The 24,565-nt window shown below is 29.3% G+C and overlaps 3 protein-coding genes across 6 annotated transcripts; 2 read left to right on the forward strand and 1 right to left on the reverse strand.

Annotated features, from left to right (window-relative positions):
- The first annotated feature begins 9,066 nt into the window (after positions 1-9,066).
- On the forward strand, positions 9,067-11,580 carry LOC108341826 (protein BRASSINAZOLE-RESISTANT 1). The gene is made up of 2 exons (XM_017579478.2): positions 9,067-9,817; positions 10,552-11,580. Exons 1-2 carry the CDS (start codon positions 9,575-9,577, stop codon positions 11,284-11,286), a joined length of 978 nt encoding a protein of 325 aa, XP_017434967.1. The 5' UTR covers positions 9,067-9,574; the 3' UTR covers positions 11,287-11,580.
- Positions 11,581-12,183: 603 nt separating this feature from the next.
- LOC108342212 (uncharacterized) lies at positions 12,184-15,989 on the reverse strand. The gene is made up of 4 exons (XM_052876026.1): positions 15,473-15,989; positions 13,116-13,257; positions 12,886-13,027; positions 12,184-12,752 (listed from the first exon to the last, which is right to left on the reverse strand). The coding sequence occupies exons 1-4, from the start codon at positions 15,801-15,803 to the stop codon at positions 12,432-12,434; spliced, it is 936 nt and encodes a 311-aa protein (XP_052731986.1). The 5' UTR covers positions 15,804-15,989; the 3' UTR covers positions 12,184-12,431.
- Positions 15,990-17,939: 1,950 nt separating this feature from the next.
- Positions 17,940-24,061, forward strand: LOC108343340 (lysophospholipid acyltransferase LPEAT1). Of its 4 annotated transcripts, XM_017581559.2 has the most exons (9): positions 17,943-18,647; positions 19,271-19,387; positions 19,499-19,536; positions 19,776-19,840; positions 20,661-20,729; positions 21,357-21,490; positions 22,057-22,197; positions 23,344-23,407; positions 23,776-24,061. In XM_017581559.2, the coding sequence occupies exons 1-9, from the start codon at positions 18,195-18,197 to the stop codon at positions 23,793-23,795; spliced, it is 1,101 nt and encodes a 366-aa protein (XP_017437048.1). In that variant the 5' UTR covers positions 17,943-18,194; the 3' UTR covers positions 23,796-24,061. The 4 variants fall into 4 exon arrangements, with proteins under 4 accessions (XP_052731990.1, XP_052731989.1, XP_017437048.1 ...); XM_052876030.1 differs by lacking the exon at positions 22,057-22,197 and having other exon boundaries at positions 17,940-18,647; XM_017581557.2 differs by lacking the exon at positions 23,776-24,061 and having other exon boundaries at positions 23,344-23,668.
- Positions 24,062-24,565: the final 504 nt, after the last annotated feature.

Here is a 24,565-nt window from a genome sequence, read left to right on the forward strand (position 1 = left end):
ATCTATTTATGATACTTTTAGCATAATACATGACTAAGAGGAAAATAAGATATTAAATTGATTTTTTAATTATTTCATACAAAAGAAATTGAAAGGAAAGAAAATGAATTTTTTTAGCATTTCTTATATATGCTAATATCATAATTAGAAAATAAGTACAAATGAATTAGGATAATTATTTGGAAGAAGATTTAACTTTTTGTTATTTTTTTTTCATCTAGAATGGTCAAAACTATAACAAGGAGAGTCAAGTGAATCTCTTACTATTTGTACCCCCAAAAAAAATTTAACTGAGCAGTCACCCAATCAAACAAAGACTAAAGCATCCAAAATTACGTCTCTAAACCAAAATTTGAGATTATTATTAGTTGATTAGAAATCTTGTAAAATAAATTAAAAACTTAATTTCATAATACTATAATGTAACTAAAGTTAATATATTTTTTAATCCTTTTATCACAATTTAGAACGTATATTTTTTATATGATCAACAGAGTTATTGTTATTGCATACCACTGTAAATAAGTTATACAATAATAATATTATTAAGAACTTAATTTCATAATAACTATAATGTAACTAAAGTTAATATATTTTTTAATCCTTTTATCATAATTTAGAACGTATATTTTTTATATGATCAACAGAGTTATTGTTATTGCATTCCACTGTAAATAAGTTATACAATAATATTATTATTAAGTTTAATTAAGTTTTAAATTTATGATAAATTTACGTATTTTAATTAAATTTATAATAATTTTTTTACTAGCTATTAAAAAAATTATATTTTTTAATGAAGTGTGAATATTTTTGTTAAATGTGTTACTTACGTCAATATAAATTATGCAATTTTGTGGTTAATATAATAAGTAGCTTTTAGATGAATGAGAATAAACAAAACAGAGAGAAAGATAAAAAAAAGGTCAATACTCTTGTTTCGCATTCTCCTAAAATTATATGTGGGTTTTTAGTTTGATTTGTTTACCCTTATTTAATATATTTTTGTTTACACTTTATTTTTAATTTTAATTAAAAATATCTACATTTATCAACAGCTACAAATTTAATTATTATTATTATTATATTATTATTTCACTGAGTTGTTGATATTATCAATAACAATATGTAAAGAATATTTCTTCTCTGTAAACAAATAAAGAATAAATTCAAATATAGTGAAAAGCGGGAACATAAAAAACTAGCCATTAATAAAAAAGATTATAACCTAAAGTAAAAATAAATAAAATAATTACACACATTAGGTAATAAGTAAGTTGAACTATAAAAAATGTTTGATTTAATAAAAACCTGTTATCACAACATAACTTTAATATTATATTTAAATATCTTATTTCTTATATGACTAATAAAACTATAAGAAACACATATCTATTTAAACAAATTACAAAAGAGAATAATGGAAATTGCTAATATATCTGGTTATTATAATTTTTAGTGAAAACAAGTGTATTATTACGAACGTCTACAACATTCTTGTATTATACAAAAAATTTATATTAAATTTAATTTTTTTTAATTATTAAAATAAAAATCATAAAATATTTTTCATAAAAAAATAATTAAAAATACTTTTTATAATTTTTTATTATTAGTAATTTTTTATTGCGTAAACAGTTTTTTGATTATGAATTTTAAAAAAGAGTTACTAAAAAATACAATTAAAAAATAACTTTTATTTAAATTTTAAAAAATATTATTAAAAAAACTGGAAAACATTGTTTTATTATTAAGAATAATCATTTTAAACAATAAAATTAGCTACTAAAAAATAAAATCGAAAAAAAATTATATATATAAAAAAAGTCAATCCTCTTTATTAATAAAATTAAGAATATAGATTATATAAGTGATTTCTGTTTATAAAACTCAAAATTATATATATTAGTTGTCAGTTTAAAGAAAGGAAAGAGTATTGGGGAGTTAACATACATTTAGATTAATTTGGTTAAGAATATTTTTTGATTAACTAGTAAATAAAAAAACAATAAAATCTAAAATAATTTTAATTGGTGTGTTATTTAATATATAGAAAAATAGTGGTGGTAGAGAAGCATGTCCTAATAATGTAATAATGCATTAAGTATGGAGTGGATGGAACGAAGAAGTGGGTGTGTGAAGATAATAGGTGAGAAAGAAGCAACAAGATATTTAGAAAGAATGAATGGTGTGAGATAGAGACACGTGTAATGAGTACGAAAGAGACAGGTGCATGATCTTTGCCAAGGAATGGTTCAAACCACACAACTAATGGCAAAACTCGACAAAACAAACACCTCGGACCCACTTTCCAACAACTTTCTTGTTCCCTCTGTCCCTGCCTACCATTTTTCACGGATTTTCCTTTATTTTCCACTGCACACACAATTTATCATCATAACATAAATTAAAATAATAACTTAACTTAACCCTGTTTAATAGAAAAAACAAAAAATAAATATATTATTTTGTAGTCTCTCTCATTTAAGTATTTAGGATAATATACTTATAATATTTTTTTATAATATTTTAACATTATTTTGTGTCATGATTGATTCATATTGAAATTTATAATTATTATTATTAATTATAAAATAATTTTGGACTAATCAAAATAATATTAAAATATTTTTAAAAATATTATCAAAATATGATTATCCAATACTGATTATTTAAAGTCAGTCACGGAAGAAAGATAGCTTATATTCACCACACTCAAGTTCAAATTTGGAAAACTATTATTCTTGCAATTTTCATCATATAAGTGGATACACTCTTATCTCTAATTCTCAAGTTATGTTCTCATCACTTATTTATTGGATAGTTAATCCCAAATTGATGTCAAACAACGTTTTCAAATCAGATTCAAATGAAAATTTCACTTTGTTTTAAATTATTGTCGTTATCTACCAGGTTTAAGTTTTTCAACTGAGCATACAATTTAAAATTATTTTTTCTTTTTCTGAATACACACGGAGGTACTTGCTAGTGTATATCTATATCTATGTTTATATAAGAGAAATAAATACATTTAAACATTATTTTTAAAATTTTGAAAAATATTTTACTTTCTATTATTTTAATTATGATGCAATAATATCTTTCTGTTACGATCAATATTTAAAAATAAATTATTTGTAACATTGTTTAATATTTATAATAGGGTATACACAGTTGTATTCATAATAAAATTATTGTATTGTTTTTTTATGCTTATTTAATGACAAAAATTACTTATTTTGACACGAGAATACTTTATTAATTTATTCTTTTTTTTTATATAGTTTTATGTAACTTTACGTTACTGCAAAAATAGTGTAGATAGTGTAGCTCCACTGTTTTTTTTATCTTGGGCTATTTAAATTATACTACAAATGTATTAAGAAGATAATGGATCAGGTGTGAGTATGACTATTTATTTTTATTTTTTAAATAAAATTTTAAAGTAATTTTTTTTCAACATCATACCCGCTAAATATAATTTTTTTGTCTTACTCTCATTCTTATAAGATAAAATGTATGCTCATTTCTGTTTGTAAACATTTCTTTCAAATATCAGTTAAATAATATTTTTTACAAAAAGTAAAAGACAACAAAGAAAACATGATATAACAAACAAGTATTAATTGTTAAAAGGATACATCTTTTATTTATCTAACATAAATATAAAGAAAAATATTATATAAATATAAGATTAAAGTATAAAAAAACACTTTATAAAGATCAAATAATTATATAAGAGAGTAATAAGTAATGAAACGTGTGTCCTGAAAAAATATGAAAGTAATTATCAAATAAAAATAATACAAGTTTTTTATACTATACAAAGAATTAAAGATGTTTTAATAAGTTAAAATGAGAAATAGAATTTATGTACTACATAACAAATAATTTAGTGCATTCACTGTGACAAATTTATGAAGGTAGACAAACAAAAATATGATTATGTTGATTACATATAACATTGAATATCTAATTTAGTCATTTATTTGTATAAATGTTGAGGATGAGATAACTTGATTTAGTTAAGACCAACAATATTCTTTAAATTGGATGTATGATTTTTTGAAGTACATGTGGGATTCGAGTTGAATATATATATATATATATATATATATATATATATATATATATATATATATATATATATATATATATATAATATTACGGATTTTATTTGCAAAATTTGGTGCAATTTTGTTTTCAATAATATTTTTATTTAAAAGAATATGAAAATTTACTGATTTTTTTTTTTAATTTATGCTGTTTTATCTTTCACAGTCTATCTATGGAAGCAATTTAATCGTTAAAAAGATAAAAACACAAGAAAATTAGAGGAAAATATAAGGGAAAGGAAGACGAAGATATGGTAAAAAGAAAAAATATTGTTCTTAAAATCCAATATCTCTGTATCCCAGTAAGAGCAAAACGGGTGAACAGCTGCTATTGATACTTTTTTCAGTCCAAAATTACTTTACACTATAATTAATGGACTCATCTCGTCTTCATTGTCACATCTTAAAATTTTCGAGTACATTATTAGAAATCAAATCTTATCACTTCTAATCAGTTTGAAGAATCATAGGCAATACAATCTCTTTAATGTTAGATATATCCATTCAATAAAACAGATGTAAAAATCTCTTCTGTTTGCTACTCTTTGGAGTTTAGTATTTAAGATTTCAACTTTAAGGCAAAACTTACTTAAAGTATCATAATTTACATGCACAGTTTACTTGTTTTTTAATTAAATTTAGAGTTTCACTTCAATTATTTATATTTTATTAAATAAATTTCATATTATCAAATTTCAAATTTAATTAAAAAGTAACACCAAATACCAATTGGTTAACTAGTAGATATAAAGTTTATTCGAAGTATCAATCAAGAAGGTCGTTTTAGTATAGTGGTGAGTATTTCCGCCTGTCACGCGGACGACCGGGTTCGATCCCTGGCAACGGTGGTTTTTTTTCTTTTATGTTTCATTTCTTTTTTTTTTCGTATACATACATATAATTAGGTCTTAATTTTATTTTTCCTTAACAATTTATATGATATAAAGTTTTCTATTTGCTTCAGTGCCAAACTATTTTGATGGGGAGGAGGATTGAAGCACGTGAAAAGGTAAATTTCCATGTTAAATGCAGCATAATATGTTGCATGGGGAATCATGAGCTGCGAACTGTGATGTCTGAGATCTTCTTTTCATGCTAATTAACCTAGACATTGCATATTTTTTATGAAGGAAAATCAAACTTAACAGCATATTAGCATGAAAAGGTGCAGTTGGAAGGAACAAAAAAAATGTCTGTGACAGCATAAACACTGTTTTCTGCTGAGAGAGTGGATGTGAAGTTCGACTACTAAAACACAAGCTGGGTTTTATGCTACTAAAGAATCTGGGAAATATCATTACCCATGAATAACTATATTATTTATTTATGGTATATTTATTTTGACTTGCTCTTATCAAATATATCTTATTTCACGTTTCTCTCTTTTCTTTATTATAAAAAAAAACATCATTAGAATATTTATCTTTCCAAACATGTTCACCCTAGCTGTTCATCACCATCTTAGGATTTTGTTGGTTACACAGGGTGTCTTTAGTTGGTTCCCACCATTGTATAAATTCACAAATACGGATCCAAATATAATGGGATGATTGGCAATGAAATAAAATAAAATAAAAATATCATTATGTTTTTTGAAAATAAAATATGGAGTTAAATGAATTATAACATTTTAATTTCCCTATACCTTCTTTTATATTTTAAATATATTATTCTTGGGGGAAAATATGTACACTAATAAAGTTAACATGTCATAATCTTACTCATCGAATTGATCCCAAATTGAAGGAAAATGAAATTAGAATAAAAAAAAAAACAATTGAATGAATCATAATTCATTTTTGTCCATTAAAATCATTCCCAAGTCTATGAACTAAATTAAAAAGTGTTTCTTTGCACTTCTCTCCCTTCTCATTTTACCCTCTATTGTGAATCCAAACATAGTCTGACTAAAATATTTTAATATTCGTTTTATATTATATAAATAAGAATAATTATTTTAATATATACGATAATGCTTTTGAGTATTTTTTTTTCAAAAACCATTTTAATTTTTTTTATCTCGTCTATCTTTTAATGTTTATTTCGTTATTTTTAAATTCCATTTTTAATGATGTCTTTTATAATTGATAAATATAATTAAATTAAATTATGTTACATTAAAATAAAATTTCTGTAAAATATAATTGCGTATAATAATTGGTTTGTTGAATATGGAAACCTAGTTTGATAATAATGAATTGTCTTACTCAAATTTATTTTATATTCCATTGAGTAAAATTTACTTTTTCATTTAAGATTAAGTATAAAAATTAATTTAATTAAACTTATTATTAATCACTAATGTTAACATAATCAAGTAATATAGACTAATAATGAAATGTGTAGCACAAAAATTATATATAGGTGAGTTGTACACATTTGTTTTCAATTGGTTCTACTTTATTTTGGTGCGATTAATTTAATAACTTTAATATACAAAGTGTAATATCTGATAATATAACATATATGTATATAACTAAATATGTCCAAAAGTTTATGTATGCATACATAAAATCAAACATAAAATACGTAAAAAGTAATTAACTCTTACTAAACCAATAATCATTGAAATTGTAAAACACTTATGTGAGCTAAAAGCTCATGAAAGATCTTGTGTTAAGTAACTTTAATATACAAAGTGTAATATCTAAATAATAAAACATATATGCATGTAACCAAAAGTCAATATATGCATTATTAAAATCAAACATGAAACATAAAAACATAAAAGTAATTAACTCCTACCAAATTAAAGATTTCTTGAACTATAAAACACTCATACATGAGAATAAAATGCTCATGAGGTGGAAGTCCCTTGGTAACAAGATTTGCTATTATGAAGTTTGTTTCTAAATGTTCTATGAAAATCTGTCAACTTTGTACTATTAGCTTGATAATCAGAAACTAGATGTCAATGTACTTCGACTTTGTTAATCTTTAATTGTTGTTAGAATATAGTATAAAAACCACAATACTAGTTAACATGAAAATATATCATGAAATGGATCTTAAATTATCTTGATATTCTGCAAAATTCGAATAAGAATGTCTAGTGATCTTCGACCCGTAAGATCTCTAGTATGAGTATATAATATTTTGTTTTTTATACTCTAACACCAATTATTAGAATATATTTCTCATATAAAATCAAAATTACAGCACAATAATATATATAGCGTTTTCAAATTCATGTTCAAAATAGTATGCTTGGATTTGTGAAGATAATAAGATTAACAATGGGTATATAATATTTTAAATATAGAACACCTTAGATTTCTATCTGGGTTTAGAAAAAAAAAATAGAACTTACTTTTCGTTTCTATAAGTAATGGATACCATAAATTTTTTTATGTAACTTTAATAAGTTTCAAGTATTTTTAATTTAATCTCTTGTTAAACTAAAAATATTGTTTATAATATTTTCATTATTAACCTTTCTTTTAATATATGTTTTTAATCATAATTTGTATATTAATTAGATTATTTTAATATTTTTGACTATTTCTTTCCAAATTGTTTAGTTAAGAATAAAAAATTAAAAGAAACAAAATATTTTAAAAAATAAAAAATAAAAAATTACAATTATTCAAAAAATCATAATCTGATTTTTGAACTACAGTCCTAACTAAAAACTTATTTTTTTTACTATGGTATAATATACTACTTTTTTATAACTGTCAAGTAAACCCCAAAATAAGCATATGATATCTGTTGCACTAATTAAAATATACATAGAATTGAATACATAATTAAAAAGGCATTAAATTATAAATTTATCATCAAATACTTTCATTATTGTTTAACTTACATTAGTTTTAGAACATTATATATATTGTATGTATAAATATTAAGAAAATTGTATTTTCTAAACTGTTTTTTTTTTTATGAAATACATACTAAATATTCAGAGTTGTTTTTAAAAATTATTTTGCTTTATATTCCATCAAATGCATCAATTTAGATTTGATTGATTTAAAGTCGTTGAATGTTATGTTTACACTTTTTTCTTTTGGTTTTATAAAACACTCAAATATTTTGAGAGATCTGGCCTTTCTCTTAACCCTAACATTTTTTTTGTGTGCATTGCTGTAATAACATATTTAACTTTTGAAATACTCAATTAAGCTCTGTGTAACCATTCTTGACAATGTAAAAAATCTTTCACAGTATTAATAAATCAAAATCAAATTTTAAATTTAAAGCACAAGCATACAAATAAAACTATAAGTACAATTTTGATACATTATTATTAATCTAAGAAACTTTATAATGTTTTTTGAAGAAAATTCTATAACTTAATTGAAACACATCAAGAATATGAACCTTTTTACATTCCCATTTAATCATGCACTCTTACATAATTAAAGATATTGACTTTTACAATAACTATGTAAATCCTATTTAGTTATTTTAACAAAGTGTCTAAATCAATTACTTGTCTAATTTTTTTCACCTTTTTCATTTTTCTCTCACAGTATCTTATTTAAAAAAAAATGTCTCACTTTCTCTGTTAGTAATAATTTCCCTGGCAGAGATAATGCGACAAGGATCCAACTTGCCCTGCCATCCACCACTTGTATTTTAGCATTTCAGTATTATGCAAGAGTTTTCATCTCCAGTATTAGGAAGGGAGGACTCATCAATAATTGAAGTAAAAAAAATCAGATAATTTCATATAAACAAAACTGACCACTAATAATTAGATTTTATTAAAATTTAATGTGATTACAAAATAATGGTTGTATTGCATTGAATTCAACCACACACAAAAATGAAAAAGGAATATTTAATACTAAGAAGAAAAACAAGAAAGAAAAAAACAAAAAATAGACAATGCTTTAGTGGGTTGGGGACATGGTTATATTCTTGCCTGTGCCAAACTTCTTCACGCCGAATCCGGGTCGGGTCTCTGCATGGTGATATAACGCATCTTTGTGTTGAATGTTTGACCCGTTACGTTAAAGTTGAGAAGAGAAACTGAAAAAAAAGAAAAAGGTGAGAGAGAAGGAAAAGAAAAGGCAAAGGCAAAAGCGTTTGGCAACAACATCGAAATTCGGAAGCTGCATCACATCATGCATTGTGCCATGCCATCATCCATAACCACTTTGAAACGCCTTAGTTTCAGTAGAGGTGAGCTAAGACCATGTGTGGGCCCCACACTCACTAATAATTAGGTGATCAAAAGGCAGTGCACATGTTATGCAAACCCTTCGCACCACCATGCCTTTTATCGCGTCTACCTTGTCAATCACGCCCTCATCCTTTAACGGTGCTGATACGCGTGGCGTTCAAGATATTCGGTGAGGGTTTCCGCATCTTATAATATCCCCACAAACTAGCTTCTAAGAGGAGAGAACAGCTTCTATTCTTCAACAATAACAAGAAGTGGAAGCACCGCATTCCTCGTGAGCTTCTCTGTCTTTCTTTAGATCGGGTGCCACACACTGGCGGAACTAGCAATGACTTCCGACGGAGCAACGTCGGCTGCGGTGGCCAATAGGAGGAAACCATCCTGGAGGGAAAGAGAGAACAACAGGAGGAGAGAGAGGCGAAGAAGAGCCATAGCAGCCAAGATATACACTGGCCTCCGCGCTCAGGGAAACTACAATTTGCCCAAACATTGCGACAACAACGAGGTTTTGAAGGCTCTCTGTGCCGAAGCTGGTTGGACTGTTGAAGAAGATGGTACAACCTATCGCAAGGTAGTTTTCTTTTCTTCCTCTCAACATGCTTAATTTTAAGGAGATCTAGCTTTTTCTGATTTTTACTGTTTGATTCAAATCCTGCTCCAATGAAGCCTCACTGTTAGTTCCCTCCTTCTTTTAATTTACCTATCTGTTTACTCGTGTCTGTAAATGAGAGAGAAGAATATATTGTACTTTGGTCCTATTAGGTAATATATGAACCAGTAAGGAAAAATTTCCTCAATAGAATGTGTCTGCTTGGATTCATGCTTAATTGTTCAAAATAATATCACATTTAGTTATGAATTAAATGCTTAACTGACTAGAACTAGAATAATCACTCTCAAATTGGAATAAAGGTGATGTTGAGCAATTTGTGTGTTTTGTTTTACAAATAGGAGAATTGATGTTGACTTGAAATTTGGTTGAGTTAAAACATTTTTTTGGTTAAATTTTGCATATAATAAAAAATGATTTCATAGTCTATTTTTACTAAGAGTGAATGGTGCAAATCTTAAGCCCACACCAAATGTGTGGTGCTGTAATTGAGCAAAATTGGGATGCCTAGTGCAGATTTATGTATGTTTGCACTTATTGTTTATATATATATATATATATATATATATATATATATATATATATATATATATATATATATATATATATATATATATATATATATATATATATATATAGTACAAATTATGTATGTACTGATTTGGTTTGTGGGTATGATCATATTTGTGAAATAGGGATGCAGGGCACCACTTGCAGATGGTGTTGGCACCTCAACCAGAAACACCCCTTTTTCATCGCAAAATCCGAGTCCCCTCTCGTCGTCATTTCCGAGTCCAATTCCTTCCTACCAAGTGAGCCCCTCCTCCTCCTCTTTCCCGAGCCCCTCTCGTTTGGATGACAACAATGCGTCAAATTTGATTCCCTATATTCGACATTCGTTCTCTGCTTCTCTCCCTCCTCTGAGGATATCAAATAGCGCCCCTGTGACCCCGCCTTTGTCCTCGCCAACTTCAAGAAACCCCAAACCAATCCCAACATGGGACTCCATTGTCAAAGCCTCCATGGCATCATCCTTCAACCACCATCACCACCACCATCAAAACCACCCTTTCTTTGCGGCTTCTGCCCCGGCTAGCCCCACACACCGCCACCTTCATGCCCCGCCCACTATTCCCGAATGTGACGAGTCTGATACCTCCACTGTTGAGTCTGGCCAGTGGTTGAACTTCCAAGCATTTGGACCTTCTGTTTCTGCGGTGCCCATCTCTCCCACCTTGAACTTTATCAAACCTGTTCCGAGTCAGCAGCACAAGCACAACCTTAACCACCCTGATAACCGTATCCAGGAGATGAGAAACTCAGAAGTCCAATTTGGAGTGCAGGTGAAGCCCTGGGTTGGGGAGAGGATTCACGAAGGTGGATTGGATGATTTGGAGCTCACACTTGGAAGCGGGAAGACGCTTGCTTAGGCCGCAAGCAAAACTGTTTCGTGCGGATTATGCCAAATTGAGAGGGTAAAGACGTGTTAGACCCTACAATTGTTCATTCAATATTGGGGTGTTGAAACTTGAGACTCAAGTAATCGGTAGTAAATGGCGATGCTTTCTAGCTGCAAATAGCAGTTCCTATGTAATCACATACTTGCTACTGGAATAGGCAAGTATCAGACGTCAGGGCACTTTATGATTACCGCTGTTATTTACAAACCAAGACTCTCATTTTACTTATTCTTTTTATGATATCAATTTTATTTATATTTTAAAGGATTGAAGTTTTTAAAAATATAAACAAATAAAATCAGAATCCATAAGTTATTTCATATGATTAACTGTGTTTAATATTGCATCTTTTTTCCTCACCCTTCCTATCTATCCAAACATACGGTGTTTGCATAGTTACTTTGGCACAGTTTCTTCCTAGAACAATTACAATGGTCATAAATCCATGTTTAGCAAAAAACAATGCAATCAGATTGTCTTCTTTGATGGAGTGATTCCAATCTGATTTTAATCTGTCAGAATCACAAAACCAACTTCTAAATAGAATTTTAAATAGGTCTAAGACAGGTGACCATTAACCACCTCACATATTTCGTATTTATTATTATGGAGATTATCAAATTGAAGTATCTTGAAAAAATATATTTTCTCAAACTAGTTCATTTCCAAACATAATATCGGTTTGTGAAGTGAATGAGGATAAGTCAGAAAATTGCCCGAGGAACCCCAAGATAGGCAAGGCAAGGACGCAGACGAAGGACCAATGCAAAAGCCCCCCTGAGACGAGAGTTTGTAACAGTCCTCCCTTATTATCGATTAGGTTATAAATGATGATAGTATTAAAAAAATGTCGATGAATATGAAATATAGTGGACATGGGAGCATTGCATTATGAATTCTACAAGGTGACAATACTAAGTTGGAAATTGATTACACAGAACACCGGAACAGAACAACTTATCAACTAAGTGTAGTCAAAGAAGCATGCACCTTCACATGGGAACACCAATAACAAGATGGGGCCTATTATTTTCTGGTTAGGTTAGGTGATACAGACAGATTAGCGTACAATACAATTATAAGAAAAAAATGGACCATGTCTTCAGTCATTTTGTTTATGTCAGCTCCGAAGTTTCATTTTGTACCTTATTCTTCTTAACCTCGGTTTTAAATTCCTTTTTGGTTGTGACATTGCATTCTTGGTTCCTGAAGCATGTCAAGAGGTGGTCATTAACAAGTCCTGCTACTTGCATGAACGAATAAATCACAGTCGGTCCCACACATTGGAAACCTCTACGCATCATGTCCTTGCTTATGACTTCTGCTTTTGGAGTCTTTACTGGTACTTGACGTCCATATCTGAATTCATTTCTTATCGGTTTGTGGTTAACAAATCTCCAGCAGTAATTGCTGAACGAGCCAAACTCCTGCTGAACCTATAATGAATAAATCATCAACCATGTCGTTTTGAGATGCATTAGTTCCGACTTTCCTCACTTTACAATTCAAATCTCCACTCATATAGAAAGTTCCAATGTATTTTGCTTGAAAAGCAGCATTAAAAGTTACCTTAAGTAATTGTTTAGCATTTTCCACAATGGCACGGAGCTTTGGCTCTGATAACAATGAGCTGTCGTTTATTTTCAGGGTTAGCAATTTCTTTTCAGTAAACTGTGCAACTGATGATGGGTCAAAATTTTCAAAAAGCTTCCTGCGGCATATGTTAAAACACTGGGAGTCAGACCATACGTATTCAAATAAAGTGTCAGGTTATAAAAAATTGGTTGATTTAGACATGCCTGAATATGTCTCTCTGGTTAAGAATTATTGGCCAACGATGTTCTGCCAATGCTTGTGAAAATACCAGAAGTTCAAAGAGCTTTCTATCATTGTTAGCTGGAACACCCCATTCTTCGTCATGGAAAGCAGTGTAAAGGGGATCTGTTCGGAATGAAATAGCATTGCTTGAGAAGGTAATTATCAATGGAATAAGGTAATAGCTTGCATACTCCAGTTAAATTTAGCAATATGGAGTAATTGATAGGTGATCCAAACACTAATTTTTATATATTCATGCTTTTTAATTTATTAAAAAAAAATAATACTTAATTATACACTGTATCTCATAAAAATTAGTCTAAAGTGGGTAATCCAGAATCACTCAACAATCACCCACTAATAAAAATTTGAAATTTAGAACTATCACATACAAAAAGTTTAGAAACACAGACAGGCAACTAGAATAAGCAACTAGAAAGCAAGATCAAATTATGTACTTTCAGATGCATTTCTACGTAACTCCATTGGGGGAATTCTAACTGAGTTTTTAGCTATGCAGAAGCACATGCATGGAAAGTTAGTTGAACAAAAAAATAAAAGCCCATTTCCACCGCCCTCATTAACGAGATTCATAAAGGTGTGGTATGAGCAATATAGCTCTAGACAAACACTTTAAGAAGGAGTACCGTAATGTGACTTAATGTCCATATTTAAAACAGTAGTTGTCACAGCAGACCATGCTCTATAATTTGTGATGATGCTAGGAGAAAAAGATTAAAATTTTCGGATCTTAGAAATTAGTTTAATCCAGACACCCATCTCATCGTTACCAAGAAAATAAAGATGTTATTATTGATAATATAAATACGAGTCTAAATCTCACGTTATATATAAATAAAAAAGTAAAATATTATATAAAGATAAAAGATGTCTTAAAGTTTATTTTGTAGAAAGTGATGTCAATTTTTCTTATATTATTAGATTATCATATATAATTGGTGTTTGTGTTATTATTTTCCAAATATTATTTGTCTTTTAATTTTCAATGAATACAATTTGAGAATAAATTTAGAAAAATGGAAGTAATAAATATTAAAAATAGATTTAATTATTATTTTTTATAGTTTTAATTATTTAATTTTTATTATACTCTCGTGTAAATAAATGACATGTAATAACTACTACCGACAAAACCAGTTTTCGACCATAAATACCATCTCAAGCGTAATGACTATGGCACTACTCGACAGACTTTTATAATCACAATAAACTTTTGGTTACTCAAGGGCCAATATTGACAAAAACTATTATATTTTTTTAATAATAGTACATAATTAAAATTACGTAATAATAAATTAATTATCATAAAAAGCCTTATGTTTATATCATGATATTAGTCTTCACTAAGTATCACTAAATTCATTTCTCGAAAATTCTTCTAAATATTGTAATTCTAATATTAAAAGTATCTTTGACGGGAGGGATTATGTAATTTTTTTCAAAAATAGTAAAGTAACTTTTTAATTTTTATGTATTAAATGAAAAAATTCAATTTAAAAAAAAAAGTAAATTAATTAAAAATTAAGTAAAGTAAGGAAAATCATCGAATTCGTCCCCTGCTTGACCAAATTCCTAAAGAGTTCAGGCTATTACACCAAATTGTTTCCAAAAATTCCTTTTTTCAGCTCTAACTCTTTGTAGGAAGGGTATTTTGGTCAAAAATTTAAATCAAAGACTACTTTTACAATAAGTTGACTATTCAAGATATAAGTTGTACGAGAAAATTTTCAGAAAACTTCCATGACTATTTAAACATTATGGTGAAAAATCGGTGACCCTAATACTTCTATAATATGTACCAAATACTTAGAAAAACAAGCAAACAAGAGCGCGTTAATCTGATTAAAAATTGGCTTAAATATGTGCGAGATTTTTTTTTTTACTTTATTCTCTATAAAAATAATTATTTCTAGAATTATAACATTATATTATCCTGATTAATTGATTTATGTGTTGAATTAGAATATTATTATATTGTAACATAAGTTTAGCCTAAGACATTTATAAAAATCTTAAATTTTTTAAAATTAATACTATCTATCTATATAAAAATAATCTAATGGAGAAAAATATCGATTTAAAAATTTGGTAAGATGAAAATAATAAAAAAAAGTTTAGAAAAAAAAATTAAAACTTATACATTGAATAAAAATTATAAGGATATAAATCAAAATCCATACATGTTTTAAGCGTTGAAATTTGGTTACATGCAGTTTCAGATTCTCACCATTCATTAAAAAAGAAAAGGTGACTTTAACACTGAAGAAGAAAATGAAAATTCTCTTCTCTGTTATGTGTGTGGGCGAGGTAGGCTTACCAGAATGTTGAGTGATCCATTCACATCTCTTGGGAGGCGGAGACACAGTAGTGGCTACGTCCACGGCGTCGGGCACAACCCTAACCGGCTTAAGGCCGTTACGGTTCACGCTTCTTCTGCTTGCAGTTGCGGGATTCACCCTTTTGGTTAGTGAGTTGCTTGAACACGAATCCGAGGAACACGTGCTGTCCAAAGACACGGTGCTTTGCGCAACGACATTTGGAATTTGCGGTGCCAGGTTTCTCAAGCGCTGTGGAGTCTTTACGTGGTTCTGGTTCTCGTGTTTGGGCACGTTTCCGGCGGGTTTCAGAGCGAGTCGCGGTTCGGGCATTGTAAGTGTTTGTTTGTTTGTTGGATTTGATTTGGAGTTTTGAATTTGGAGGATGAGATGAATATTTGAATATATATCCTGAAAAAAGGGGAAGAGAGTAAGATTGAAGTTTAGCTTAGGCGAAAGGTCACACTCACTATTGTTCAGTAACGTTAAAGGAATTGGATGTGTGGGTTTGTTGTGAGAATTGGCCTTGCTTTTGTTTGTTGTATTGTATGGAGGATGGGTTGCTTTGTTTACCGTTAAGAAAAAGAATCCAATGACTCTCACACTCACCAAAAGGCCACCTAATGCCACCATTCACTTCACTCTCTATCTGTAACTTCTCCCAACATGGGCCGGGCCCTCACTTATCTTCTATACAAGCCCTGCCCATTCATTTCATGGGCTCAAAAAACGACCCGTTATGATTTCACTTTCCATTTTCTTCTTCTCGCTTCCCTTTTGCACAAAATCTGGTTGGTTGTTCGAGTTTGATTGATTTGGGAGCAAACTAATATTAACAAAATTATTATAATTTATGATAAATTACTATTAGTTTATTCTAGCTAATTTAATTTTCTTTTATCGAAACTTCGTAGATGTCACACCGTGTTCAAAATCAAATCTCCTAACTTATATTGAGGCGGTTGAATAACTTGGAACATTAAATATTCCCACGTTAGTTTAATTATGTTTCCATATTTTGTATCACTTTGATTTTTTTTTTAATATTTATAATTTTTTCCTTTTTTAAAAATCAGATTATTGGGCCTGTGGTACTTCTTAAGATGAATCCAAACTTAAAAAACTGAAGTGTTTCATTCTACACCTTCAAGATATTATCCTGCACTTCCAAAAATTACATTTTTGACCTTCTAATATCTCATCCTACACCTCCAATTTTTTTAAAATTTTTATTTCAACTTTAATAAATATTTTTTCATATTTAAATATTATTTAATATAATTTAATATTTAATAATTATTAAAATATGATTTATATTATAATAATAGTTATATTAAAAACTTAAAAATAAAATAATAAAAAATAATAATAAAAATAAATAGTAATAATAAATTTGATTTAATATATTAAAATATTAAATTAAATTAAATAATTATTAAATTTTAATTAAAAACCATAATATTAAAAACTTGTTTATCAAATATTAAAATCCATAAAATATGCTAACACTTTTGCTTTTTATTTAAAATTTAACAAATATTATATTTAAATAAAAATTATAATATTATTTATTATATTTTTATATTTTAATAATTATTAACATATGATTTATATTTTTATAATAGTTTTATTAAAAGAATTAAAATAATAATATTTAAAATAAGAATAATAATAAGGAAAATAAAAATAATATTTCAAATCATGTATTTAAAAAATTGTATTAAAATATTAAATTAAATTCAATAATCATTAAAGTTTAAAAAAAACAAATTTTGAAAAGACATGTTAATCGGATATAGATATCCGATAAGTAATAAAATTTATTTTTTATTTAAATTATATTAATTATTTAATTTAATTTAATATTTTAATATAATTTAAATGTATTTAAAAAAATTATTTAATGTAATTTGATTTGATTTTAAATAAATAATTGTTTTTAAAATTTTATCTTTTATTTAAATTTTAATAATTATTTAATTTATTTTAGTATTTTAATATAATTTAATATATTTAAATATTTTATTTAATATAATTTTATTTTTATTGTTATTATTTTTATTTTTATACTTTTAATATAATTAATATTATAATATAAATTATATTTTAATAATTATTAGAATATAAAATTATATTAAATAATATTTGAATTTTAAATTTAATTATTATTAAGGTGGTGTAAAGTGTTTTTAATAAGAATAAAAATAAAAAGATATTTTTCAAAGTTAAAATTGAAATTTTGAAAAAGTTAGAAGTGTAAGATAAGATAAAATGTTAGAAGATTAAAAATGAAATTTTTGAAGATGGAGGTTGAAAGTGGAGATGACTCAAAAAACTGTAACCTCAACGGAATCAGTTCAGCAAATATATAGGAGAAACAACTTTTTTATTTATTTATTTTTTTGTGAAAAAGATATTTTAACGAGTTTATTAAATTTCATAGTATGTTATTGTTTTTGAATGTTTGAAAAAAAGGGGAAAAAGCGCATTTTTGAGGAAAGAAAAAGCAGGCAGGAGAGGATGTGGTTTGCGTGGGCAAATTTTGGTGAGATCGCATAAGCGAATGAATTAAAAAGAAGGAAAGAGAAGCATCGTCGTCTATCCTTTTCTCCCGTTGCGTCGCTGCATTTCCCTTCTCTCTCTTCCTAAAACCCTAAATCTGCCATGGAAGGGAAAACCAGTGACTAATTCATCAATCAAAGTGACTTCATCGTGCGATCCACTATGGAGTCGGAGCTCAAAGACCTCAATTCCAAGCCTCCCAACGGCAGTTCCGCCAGGGATGACCGTCCTCTCCTCAAGTCCGAGTCTCTAGCCTCCGCTGACAGCATCGCCGAGATGGAAAAGAAGTTCGCTGCATACGTTCGCCGCGACATCTACGGCACCATGGGACGCGGCGAGTTGCCCCCGAAGGAGAAGCTCTTGCTCGGTTTCGCGTTGGTCACTCTTCTCCCTATCAGAGTTCTTCTCGCGTTCACCGTATTGCTCTTCTATTACTTAATTTGTAGGGTTTGTACTCTATTCTATGCGCCCAATCGCGAAGATGAACAAGAAGATTACGCTCACATGAGTGGCTGGAGGAGAGCGGTTATTGTTTCCTGTGGACGCGCTCTGTCTAGAGTCATGCTCTTCATCTTTGGCTTTTATTGGATCCCCGAATCTAACTCTGCTTCTCAGGTTATTTTTTAATTGCTTTGTCTTATTCGCTTTCTCAGTTTCTAGTTCTTGACTTTTATTTGAGACTCGATGAAATCCACGACGATAAGTTTAGCTTACTTAGTGTTAACTAGTATAAAAGTAAGAGCATTCAGTATTGTTTTTAGGATTATACGGAAGATAATATAGGACAAAACTTCGATACGGGGCTCCTCTCCAGAGAGATTTTGCCTGATATTTTCTTCCTTTTTGTTTTCTGGGTAAAAAATAAGTGTTGTATGCTGTTCATTTTAGGATAACAACTTGTACGGATAGAAAGTGTCTACTCACGAGTTGTATTTCTCATTTCAGTTGAAGTTATGTGAATTCTGTCCCGTTGAAACTGAAAAAAGGATTTTGTTACTTTCTTCTTTCCATTTTTAGTATTTTCTGTAAGTGGTTTGCTAGTAAGCTTTACTGAGAAGTGGTGTCACCCTTTGCCTTTCATTCTTGAGTGGGATGATGAAATGTATTTTACCAGTTATTAGATGATAAGTCTTTAGCCATGTTTCATTATAATTTATAATTCGCAATAAAAAATGTTGTGTATTGGTGTTTGATTTTACTTCTTTCTCTTTTCTTTTTGTTTACTTCAATTCCCGAAGGAAGACAAGCAACAGCCTGAAGAGTCGGACAGACCTGGTGTAATAATATCTAACCACGTGTCATACCTGGACATTTTGTATCACATGTCATCCTCGTTCCCTAGTTTTGTTGCTAAGGTTTGTGTTATGACGAACTTTCTGCTCCACGATTAGTTGAATATGAATGTATCTTTTACGTTTGTGTTACTGACATTTTTTTGTTTCAATTATTGTATTTCATCGATGAAGAAATCAGTGGCTAGACTTCCTCTCGTTGGTCTCATCAGGTCTGTTGGCTTAAATTGGATTACTGCAACCTTATATCCCTTTGATTCATTTGAGTTCTTTAGATCCTTACATGCTCTGCTCTTTTTTTAACCTTAAATCTCCATTTAAAATTGATCAACACATGGTTCTGAAAATGAGAAAGCTAGGTTTAATATAATTCAGTATGCATTATCTTTCCATTGCAAGGGACTGCTAAAAGATCAGGTGCTTATATATTTTGGTATATTTGTTGTCACAGTAAGTGCCTTGGTTGTGTCTATGTTCAGCGGGAATCAAAGTCATCAGACTTCAAGGGTGTTTCAGGTGGATATATTTATCGTTGTATGAGCATGCACTTTATAACATTGTGTACAATTCGAACAAAGTGAAAGAATGTAAAAGCGCTGGTTGTATTCTTCGTTCCGTGCTTTGTGGTTTTTCTTTCTATGTTTCCAATGGCATTGCATTAGTTATTTTGTATCTTGGATTTTTATTTTTTTGTACCCAATAGGCATACCTCCCAATCGTTGTATGAGCATGCACTTTATAACATTGTGTACAATTCGAACAAAGTGAAAGAATGTAAAAGCGCTGGTTGTATTCTTCGTTCCGTGCGTTGTGGTTTTTCTTTCTATGTTTCCAATGGCATTGCATTAGTTATTTTGTATCTTGGATTTTTATTTTTTTGTACCCAATAGGCATACCTCCCAATCGTTTAATTGTAATGCATAAATTACTAGATCCGATATAAAACTTTATATACCATTTGTTAAAAGAGTGCCCAATCATTGTTTATAGTTCTCCTTCTGTCTGTTGGTGGCATCACTCGTTTGATTAGAATTTCAAATTCTGGACATAATTCTGAACTAACAATAATTAATCTTCATTTCCCTTTGTCTAAATTAATTTCATTTGTTGTATTTGAATTTCCCTTTGGCATCTAAATATACTCATTCTATTTATCACTGTCTAGAGGGCAGTTGTACTGTTATGCACATTAGTTAGTCAAGCTAGGATTTTAATGCACTGTTTACATTGAGTGCTATGAGTGGTGGGTAAATTTAATCTTATGCAATTTTTTCTTTGGGACATAATCGTTGATAAAATCCGTAATGAAGCCGACATGTGAATTTTCATTCTGCAGCTATTGTCACTGATAGAATTCGAGAAGCTCATCAGAATGAGTCCGCTCCATTAATGATGTTATTTCCAGGTTATCATCCTCTTTCCTCTTTTTTCTTTGGAGAGAGAGATCATACTTATTTTCTGAATAATTAGGTAGTGTTTGGTATCCTGTTGAAGATGAAGACAATTAGTTGGCAGTTTTTTGAACTTTTAATGAATTATTACCCTTACCACCTGTGTTCTCTATTATGTGAAGAGAAAGGTCTTGATTTTTATGTACTAACATATAAAATGATTGATGTGGATTTTTCTACTCCTATTTGCAATTTTTTTTTATAATAAAATTAATTTGATCTTTAAGTTGCTGTAGTTCTTGACCTTTTATCCTAATTATTAATACTGAATCCATGTTCTCATCCACAGACAAAAGTTTGTGTTTTTAATTCACCCTGTTTTCTCTATAAAATCCATTTTCACCCTAGAGATTCCTTAGTTGTGTTCATAACACCTCTCATTTCTATATCTCAAAACTCTGTAGCTTTACGTTCTTTATGTTTATTAATTTATTCTGCTGCTATTAATTGTTGCATATGGTTACACAAGCATTGGTCACATAAAGTTTCATAGTTTATCAGTTTCTTTCACTCATTTTTATTTATCGTTTAATTGTAAATGGAGTAATTTAAGTTGTTCATGCATATTTGGTATTCTACAGAAGGTACAACCACAAATGGAGAGTTCCTCCTTCCATTCAAAACTGGTGGTTTTTTGGCAAAGGCACCAGTACTTCCTGTGATTTTAAGATATCATTACCAGAGATTTAGCCCTGCCTGGGATTCCATATCTGGGGTGAGTATTTCAATAGTAATAAAGTGTCATGTTTTTGGCTGAATTCTGATTATAAAAGCCAATCTTATACCCCATAAACTGTTCTATTCCTTTAACTGTTATATTTTGAATCTAGAGGTGTGCCTAAGGTTTGAATATTTTTCTTGAATGTTTTTCTGAATTGAAGTTTGATGCCATGTCAAAATTTGTGAGAATGCTAGTGGAACTCTCTGTACTCATTTGGCTTGATACTTGGTAGTTGATAGTGCAATATCTTTTTATTTTTTCTTTTTCATGAGTAGCTCAAAAACATGCTTTCTACCTGTGCGAAGTGTAAAAAGTTGTAGTACGTTTTGGAACAGAGACCAGCCTTTGTCCTAAAAAGGATGCTGTGCTAACCATCTTGGAGAAATAATTTGTTTCTGCTTTAGTATTCTCATTTTAATGTTATCTGCTCATTTTCAGTAAGTAGCTCTATTCAAATTTAATTCTTTGAAATCTTTTGGTAATTTGTATTGTTGAAATTGTCTTGTTCCTTAGCAACATTTGTTTTTATTCTTTATGTAAGTGTACATTTGTGTTGGCAGGTGAGGCATGTGATATTTCTCCTATGTCAATTTGTAAATTTTATAGAGGTGATCCGATTACCTGTTTACCATCCTTCACAACAGGAGATGGATGACCCCAAACTTTATGCCAATAATGTTAGAAGATTGATGGCTTCTGAGGTATTGTTTTCTCAAAGAAAAAAAAATCACTGTTTCTCTACTGTAGTGTTAAATAAATAGTTATGAAGGATACAGGTGTTTCTCTGTTCTATGACAGGACTCGGTCTTTACTGGTGTGTAAATTGACAGAGACTTTACAGTCACACCAAAAGATTCTTTAAAGAACTTGTTTTTTGGGCCAATCCATCTTTTGAAAATTTGTTGATTCTTTCTGCTTTCATAATTTTGAGGAAAAAGTGCTACGTGCTTCAATTATTGGTATTTTCTTTGAAAAGTATATTGTAAATTAATTGTCATGTTTTATCCAATTAAAAAATTTATTGGATTTTGTATTTATTATTTTAGTAAGATCTGCGTGTTTTAAACTAATTTGTTTTTTGTAGGAAACGTTAGAGTATTAGGACTGGGTGTTTTAGGAGTCTTGTTGCTAGTTTGCTCTCCTTGTTAGTGCGACTTGTACTAAATTGTCCCAAGCCATACACTAGTACTCGACTTAGATTGGTAGTTTAACTTGGTGTTTGTGGTTTGTATTCAATACAAAGAATGCACAACTTACTCTCAAAATACTGTAACACTTGGAAGTTATTCCGTGGTGGACACAAGTGTGAATCAAAGCCATCTTACATTATATAATTTGTTGGATGACTTTCTTAGAGTCTATCATTATATTGGATGTTTTATCACATTCATAATTGTATAAAATTTTATATTCAGTTGAAACTGTATTTTGGCTTACCTTGATAACTCTAAACTTCTGCTACTTTTCTAATATAGAAGAATATTAATTGTGTGTGTGAACACGCACTTACACGCAATGCTGATAAAACATTAATTATAGAAATGGTTCAATGTTAATTGAGTACAATATTTAAATTTTTTATATTGTCCGTGTAATTTTCATTTTCATCGAGTTAGGCATAATGGATACTCTTAAAAATCTTACATACTTTCACTTTCAAGTGTTGTTTTTGTGATTATCAAAAGCTTAATTTCTTAATTTTCTTTAATTTTATTGTATATCTATATTGCATGAGGTATTTGCCTCCATGTTATACCATTTATAGCAAATTGCATTGGCATATATCTTATTATATAACTGCTGTTGGTGCTAGCTTATTTATTCTATATTGTGTGTTCTACTTGCAGGGTAATTTGACACTTTCTGATATTGGGCTTGCTGAAAAACGAACATATCATGCTGCTCTCAATGGTAATAATAGCCTGCCTAGTGTTTTGCATCAGAAAGACGAATGATAATTTCTGGCCCCCGTCTCAAATGAAACGTAGTTCCATTCGAGTTTTAGTTTCAACTTAGTATTTGCTTAAGAATTGTCGGCTTGCGTGAGGGGTATTTAAATTAGTATACATTCACCTAAACATCTGAATGGTACTTATGTAATTTTATTGTAAATAATGAGACTCATAATGTTTAATTGACGGTGTTCTATTGAGGCACACAGTTCAAGATCCATTAGTGTTGCTGTGCGTTCACGTTTTCTATTGTGATAAATGACCTGAACTGATTTGAGAAAAGCCATGTAACCTTAGATCTGAATCTTCTTTTTCGTTTTCCTGCAGGTTTGTTTTCCCAATGCTAATTCTTCGGATTCGTGGTTTGTATATCCATTGTATGGTTCCATTATTTATCAGGAAAGAAAAGGAAATTAATATAGCAAATGATGTGCAGAACAAATATTCGTATTTGAAATGTATTTATCTGATAACTGCCTCTAGAGTCTAGAGCATTAAGGAATTTCTGAGCGGATGCTCAATGTATCTATAAACTTTTGGTCAGCTTCTAGGATCAATAGGATCTACTTCAATATAGGGTGTTCTAAAATATGATATCCGATTATTGTTATTATCTACTGTTTGTTGCATTAGGTAGAACGAGTTGGGTGGCAATTTTTTAGGGTGAGGTTGATGGTGAGGAACAAAGCTACTTAACGGCAGTTACACTCTTAAGGAAGTACTGAACTCCATTTAGCTACTGATGCTGACATCTAGAGTTCAATTCTGTGACAGCCAGACAAATTTAATCTTGAATAGAGGGTACAATTTTGTAGGGGCGCATAGTAACGAGGCTGTTCAGGTTGATTCTTTAATTAATTTAATATTATACATACTTCTTATTGGGTAAGTTCTAAAATCTTCCAAATATTATTACGCACTTTAAGAGTAATCTAAAACGATAAAAGGATGAAATATATTAGTGTAATGACAATCACCTTATTGGGTAAGTTCTCTAAGAAAGGAAAGCTAAAGTTGTCTCATATAATCGTAAAATTGCATATGCAACTTTGTTAGTTGGATTAGCCTGGATTTTATCAGTAGATTCAGCACACATGATTCTAAATCCAATTGATTC

The sequence above is a fragment of the Vigna angularis genome, chromosome 4, assembly GCF_016808095.1.
Source record: "Vigna angularis cultivar LongXiaoDou No.4 chromosome 4, ASM1680809v1, whole genome shotgun sequence".
NCBI lineage: Eukaryota > Viridiplantae > Streptophyta > Magnoliopsida > Fabales > Fabaceae > Vigna > Vigna angularis.

Coding starts and splice junctions, on each gene's coding strand:
- LOC108341826 (XM_017579478.2), top strand. CDS start 9,575: ATGACTTCCGACGGAGCAACGTCGGCTGCGGTGGCCAATAGGAGGAAA. Junction 9,818..10,551: donor ATGGTACAACCTATCGCAAG/GTAGTTTTCTTT, acceptor TTTGTGAAATAG/GGATGCAGGGCACCACTTGC.
- LOC108342212 (XM_052876026.1), bottom strand. CDS start 15,803: ATGCCCGAACCGCGACTCGCTCTGAAACCCGCCGGAAACGTGCCCAAA. Junction 13,028..13,115: donor AACCAGAGAGACATATTCAG/GCATGTCTAAAT, acceptor CATATGCCGCAG/GAAGCTTTTTGAAAATTTTG. Junction 12,753..12,885: donor ATGCTAAACAATTACTTAAG/GTAACTTTTAAT, acceptor TATTCATTATAG/GTTCAGCAGGAGTTTGGCTC.
- LOC108343340 (XM_017581557.2), top strand. CDS start 18,195: ATGGAGTCGGAGCTCAAAGACCTCAATTCCAAGCCTCCCAACGGCAGT. Junction 19,388..19,498: donor TCCCTAGTTTTGTTGCTAAG/GTTTGTGTTATG, acceptor TCATCGATGAAG/AAATCAGTGGCTAGACTTCC. Junction 19,841..20,660: donor AGACTTCAAGGGTGTTTCAG/GTGGATATATTT, acceptor TTCATTCTGCAG/CTATTGTCACTGATAGAATT.